The sequence below is a fragment of the Vulpes vulpes genome, chromosome 1, assembly GCF_048418805.1.
Source record: "Vulpes vulpes isolate BD-2025 chromosome 1, VulVul3, whole genome shotgun sequence".
Lineage (NCBI taxonomy): Eukaryota > Metazoa > Chordata > Mammalia > Carnivora > Canidae > Vulpes > Vulpes vulpes.
In genome coordinates this window covers 63,255,095-63,261,711 of record NC_132780.1, presented here as the reverse complement: position 1 = coordinate 63,261,711, position 6,617 = coordinate 63,255,095, and the positions used below count along the sequence as shown (strand labels likewise).

The following is a 6,617-nucleotide window of genomic DNA, read 5'->3' as shown; positions in this document are numbered from 1 at the left end:
TAAATCAGATGCCTCACAAAAGACTGACAGAGCAATGCCAAGTTAGTTGGGCTGCAAACATACTGCTTATCCAAATATTAACCATGTTCCTAGAGACATTGAGGAGTCTAACCCTATGAGTTAGAACAAGGACCAAGGGTGCCATCCACAGGGCACCTCTGGGCCAACGCTAGTAAACCATTAAAGTTGGGATGTCAAGGCCCCTGTGCAATAACCTTTTAACAATATTTGTGTTATGTTTCAGCAAGATTTCAACCTCTGATGAAAAGGGAGGAAATAAAAAAGATTTAACTTGCCAACTCAACCGTCCAGCAATATGAAAAACTAAAATCGATGCTGCCTGTTGGAAAAGTAGAAAGAAAACTCTTGGTCTAAATAGGGATTTTAAAAACTGAAACACAGGGGATACACGCACTATTAGCTAAAATAAATGCAGGGATGGCTTTGTATTTATGGCATTTGTCATCAGAAAATCCCAGTGCTCTTCATGGAAGACTCTGAGAAAAAGCTCTTCAGTAACTGAGAAGAAATTCTTAGACTAAAAGCAGAAGTATCCATGTTCTAGTCAAAGGCTCTCTTGTGTATTCATAGTAAGCTTTTACCTAAAAGCCAGGTCAGCATATTCTTATCATTGGGAATTCAGTGGAGTCTGAAATTTCAAATACATTCTTATATTAACATTAGGCACTCTCAGAGACAGGTATCTTTTTATAAAAAATTTATTTCTCTGTAAATACAAATTTCAACATCACAAACAATAGTCCAGTGGAAAAATACTTAGCCATTAACATTGAAAACTTTTTTTTAATTTAATAAATAGAACTTTGGCATTCAAAATTCTAGCTGTAAACCCTATTAAAAAACAAAAACAAAAACAAAATAACCCCTTTACAAAAAAAGAGGCAAGAATGATAGATCAGAAGGCATAAGCCAACCAGTGGCTTCACATTCTTTTTACAATAACTGTATTTCAATTAAGTCATGACCACTCTGTATTTACATATGAGGTATTCTGGGTGGTTCAAAAATTGAACCTAGTTTACAAAAATCACCAGTCATAGAGACTGATTATACACTCTGCTGTGCTTTTAATGTAACCACCTAGCTAGCACCTTACTACTTCTTGTCATCACACCAATGTGATGCCAAATTTTGTTTCTGTATTTAAATATTTATACATATATGTACACACATATACACACAAATAACTATATTCCAAAGGAGTTTCCTGCTCACTATACTGGGAAAAGGCTGGGCTCCAAAGACATTTATCCGATACCCTCCTCTCATGTTTCCTAAGGTATCTAACCTAGTAATGAAAACCTGCTCCTTGCTTAAGAAAAAATCCTTAATCAAGTCTATTTACAGAAGAACAAGGTGCAATAATCATCAACATTCTTATAACTCATGTAAAACAGAAATGAATGCTTACTGCAGGCAAAAAGGCACAAAAGGTTCTCTCTGTATGCAGCTGCAATAGTGTTGTTAATGACTTATTGATTTCAAACTACATTAATATACTCAGTACTTCTTTTAAATAAGAAAAGAATTTAAATATCCAAAAGCTTTCCCCCTTCATGATTAAATGTATATTATTATCACACAGCAATATACCACCACGGCATCTTGGGGTAAAGTTGGAAATTATACTCTTTATACCAAATAGGAAATCATTTTTCTTGTTTTGTGAACACTGAAAATTGTCAAAAATGGAAACAAAATGAATTAAGTGGCTCTGAGAGCTATAGCTACTGGCAGTTTCAAATGATAGTCTGAGTGAGCATGGTTATCAGAACTGCTTATTACTGTAATTACATATCTACAGTGATAGAAATCTACATAAGAGAAGGCCAATAAATCAAACTAAAGGTGTAGCTGAGCTGAACTATGCTATGTAAAAATACAGTCCAAGTTCTTGGCTGCTAAGTTATTCAATGAACTATTACTTATATTGAAAGAATATTTTCTCAATAAAGTAGTTCCTTTAAAAATATCCTCTAAGAGATTTCTAGTAATGTCTTGAACTATGATAAAATGAATTTATAAGCTCATTAGTGAGTCAGAAATGTACAATATCCACTTTAGCAACACTTTGCAGCCCTTGAGATTGTCTCTAATAAGCTACAGAAGTCTAATTCAGTTTAGTCAACTGTCATGACCAAAATAAATTTCACTAAAATATAATATTATTAATATTAAATACTGAATCCCATTTCAAATATGAAAAGGGGCCACACTTCCTTAAAAAAGAAATCCAGGCATGACTTACCTAGTCGCTACTTAAGTTTTTAAAATTAGAGGCCACTGAAAATTTACTAACAGTTTAACTGAAGTCATCCTTTTCCAGACATCAAAAGAAAAGACAACTATTGTGCCTCTGATTCAGTTATATTTTATCTGCACAGGTAACTGGGTCTTTTATTGAGATACTGTTACTTTATATCCCTGCTTTAGTGTGACTGAGGCAGAATAAGCTCAACTTCAAAACCCAGAAGACCAGAAATAAATGTTAATACTGCATGAAATACTTTCTAAGGAGACAAGCATTTAATTCACAGAAGCATAATTAAAAAGTTTTCACATCTAAGGAAATTATCAAATAGATTTAACTTCAAATTTTAGGTAAATATTCATCTCAAACATATATCAGAATATTAACTTCTGAGAACATCCTAGTTCAAACTAGGATAAGACACTATATACTGTTTCTATTTTGCCCATCTTACTTGACCTAAAAGTAAAATCTTTGTTTTCAAAGAGATATCAATATTATTACATTCTAACACAAGAGGTTATCTTGGAAGAGGGGGTTTTTCTGAAAAATAAAATCAAAATTAAATGCTGACAAATGAAAATACTACTAGTTTAATTTCCCCAAAAATATTCCTTCCAAGACTGTCTACTTATTATCTAGTTCTCTTCACAAACTCCAGACTCCAAGAGATTATTTTGTAACTCAGGGTTATACTTAAAACTATCACCTTTTATTTTCCTTTTTTATTTACGGGGAGGCACACATTTTTGAAACTTAATACACCAGTAGTAGTTTGTCAATTTTCTAAGTCAAAACATTTTTACCTCAAGACATGTGAATTAAGTCAAATCCTGTAAGTTTTAGAAAACTTTTTTGAGAAATCAAATATTTTATCCTAAGCCAGAAAACAAAAATTTATCTACAGTAAGTCAAAGCAAAGAGCCAAAAGTTTGTTTAAAACAGTAACCATAAAACCCCAAAACATATACTGAAAACCTAGAAGATGTTAAGAACCTAGTGACCCAAATGAGTCCTTATTTATGCGCATTAGTACTATCATCTTAGGGTGCCTTTATATCCAAAACTGTGGAGCTTGAGGGATAGGGGTTGGGGTTTCTATTCAGAGAGAATGGAAAAATGTAGTGTGGTGCACTGTGGCTTATCTCTTTCAGGTGCTATTATCTACTTAATGTAAAGGCCCATTTTTACAAGACAGAATTCTTTGCAATGGATTTTTGGTATAAATTTACCACTCCCTGATTGTCTTCAAACCAATATTAAAAAAACAAATGAACACATTAGAATGCCACATTCTTACCAGTGACTTTTCCTTATTAGGTTAAGTACTTGGAATGCAGAATCACTATAATGCACTGATTACTTAGAGCCCAGATCCTAAGAAGTAAGAGTAGGGAGGACTCAGGCACTGAACGAAAGGAAAGTGCGATGTCCTTACAATGTATTATAACTGACTGTTTTAACATAACCATAAAATAACTTACTGAGCACTGTGTATAAGCCAAATTCTGAACTGAAAGTCTTCCTGGGTAGTTTCCTTGAAGTTTTTATTCCACATGTTTTAAATGCTGAAAATATTTAAGAAAAATCTTTTCTAGGAGCAGCCTTTATACCAGTATATAAGCCTGGCAAAAAAAAAAATCGGACATGTGATCTGCTCTGGCCCAAAACAACAACATCCTGCTGAACTCACACCCTTTATTCCTACCTCTTATTTAGTCTTGACCAATATGGTTGCATCAAGAAAACAAACCAGTTTATAAAGAACAATGATTGCCATAACTAAGTATATTCAAAAGAATGTAATAAATGCTCTGAAGGCAATAAAATATATAGTTTTTCCAAAATTCCAACCAAAACAGGATAATACTCATTTAGAAATTTAAATAATTGTATGTCTACTTAAAAATCAGTTGCATTTCATAATGATATCCTATACTCCAGAAGAAGAACTAACCTGGTCGACTTTGTATTATATGAAAAACCCTGTTTTTAATGTATTTTACCTAATAAATGTAATTGAAATATCACCTGGTTTTGATTTTATGCTTGTGATAATTCAGATATAAAGAATACAGGTTGGCTTTTTCTTAAAGTACTTTTACCTTTAAAACATACAAAATCGTTAAAATGTAAACGTTTTGAGAATTGGATAAATAAACTATTGTTCCAGAGTGACTTTGTTAATCCTTCTTTATAACAATGGCCTTAGAAGGTTAGCATTCATTTTTTATGGCTTTGTATACATTGATACATGTAAGTGAAAAATTGTAAATAGTAAGGGATATGTTAAAATTAGTTCAAATTATGTTAAGTTGCCTTGTGATACATAAATTGCAATGCTAATGAAAAAGATAATCACATCAAAATTCCATACCTCTAAGGCAACCCACAATCACTCTGGAAAAATAGCTGACCTATCTACAGTACTACAATCAACCCCACCCACAACCTCATCATCTCAGCGCAGTGGTTGTTCAAAATACAAATTGTCTTGCCAGCTGTACTACTATTCAAACACTTGCCTGCTGTTGGAACTCTTGTTCAGCCAGCCCTTGAAAACCCCAAAGTACAACACAAGCTTCTACATGAAAAAAAAAAAGAAATATAAGAATAAACAGTGTGTGCCTTTCTTAGAAGCTTTGCTTTTGACCCTAGAGATCCTTATAATTTTGTGAATAAACACACATGCACACCAACACACACACACACACACACACACACACACACACACACACACACACACACTACAGATAAAAAGAAATTCTACCCCTTTATCTGAAGGGCACTCTTCACAGCTTGGTCCTACAATCAGTAGTTTGAGAAGACAGATTTTTTTTTTCTTACTCACTTCATCACATTTTTCAAATAGTAATTTGGTTTTTTGGCCTGATTAGGTAATAAGCCCCTTTGAAACCTCATCAAATCTCCTCTCTCCTCCAGTAAAACAAATCCACAGAAAAAAAAAAAAAAATCCTATATGTCAGTGATATGTCACTTGCAACTTTCCATTATGGCTCCTAAAAAGAAATATGAAGAACTATAACACAGCAGCATTTAACAAATGGGTCATTATTGCTGTGGGACCAATAGTTGATCACTGGGTAATGCAGTTGTCTCCCATGTCCTGAGCATAGCGGTCTGATATTGTAGTCCTTAATTCATCGATGTCCCTCCGTAACTGGCATACATCTGACAATTTCTTAGTGAGTGTTTCTGGGCTATAATCATTCTCAGTCTCTTCAGCTGAACAGTTCATTGCTATGGAAATAAAATATGGAGAATATTTCAGACTTTTTTTAACAAAAGCATTTTAAGATTTTTGATTTAATTATCATTAGAAATATAATGTGGTGTGCTGAATACCAGTCAGGTTCAGGTTTAAATGATGTATCATTCAATATTAAATAGATCTTATTTACTTGGTCCTTTTAAATTTTTGCTAATTAAATAGCATTAAATTCATACAGCAATAACATACATGTTCAACATGTTTAAAGGATGACTACATTCTAAAAGTTAGGAAAAAGCATGCTCTAATAGCTCTCTTCATTCCAACTTCATAAAAATACGAAAACATTTCTGTATTGAGTAGTGATAGCTTAAATTTTTATAGACTGCAAAATGGGTTTATTGGCATGAAAACATAAATTTCCAAAACATATGATAAGTGTGTGTGTGTGTGTATATGTATACATATATACTGAGTTGGAATGCTACAACCCTATGTAATTGAATTAGGCTGATGGCTAGTTGTCCAATGGCTGAATGAGTGAGGGTGAGGCCCTGAATCAGCTGGCTTTTAATTATTTATGTCAGTTCCTTTCTTTGTCAGCATGTCTCAACATAAAAGCAGATGGAGCCAGCAATTGTAAAATAAATCTTTCTTTATACTTTCACTGGCACTGGTAGCTTACAGAAGACTTTAGAGTCAGATTAACTTGTTAACAAACACTAAATGAACACCTGCCATGATCCAGGCACTCTGCTAGATGCTAAGGCCATAAAAAAATGAGGTCGGTGGCTTATTCTTAATCATTTACATATACTTTCATAAACAGTAAGCACAATCAAGTATTGTAGGTGTCCTACCCCCACACACAGGCTATAGTGGCACAAGGAAGAGAACAACCAGTCTCAGTGGAGAGGGCTCAGCTTCAACTGGATAGGCCAAGGAAGCAGAATGAACAAAGGTACAAAAGCAGAAACCAAAGAATCTGAGAAATGTCAAGAAAAATCAGTAATCAGCTCTAAAATGGCGGAACAAGAATTATAAAAGGAAAGTGCCAAGAAATAAGGCTAAAGAGGCAGGTGGGAACTACCCATCTCTATTGTAGGGGGCTGT

General features: G+C 33.7%; 1 protein-coding gene across 3 annotated transcripts in view; it reads right to left on the bottom strand.

Moving 5' to 3' along the window:
* Positions 1 to 703: 703 nt before the first annotated feature.
* The window catches only part of CEP85L (centrosomal protein 85 like), a 198,408-nt gene continuing 192,494 nt past the window's right edge, over positions 704 to 6,617 (bottom strand). For all 3 annotated transcript variants that reach the window (XM_072765356.1, XM_072765367.1, XM_072765351.1), the window contains one exon: positions 704 to 5,533. In XM_072765356.1, coding sequence (XP_072621457.1) covers positions 5,370 to 5,533 — 164 coding nt within the window. In that variant the 3' untranslated portion in view covers positions 704 to 5,369. The remainder of the gene's footprint in view (positions 5,534 to 6,617) is intronic.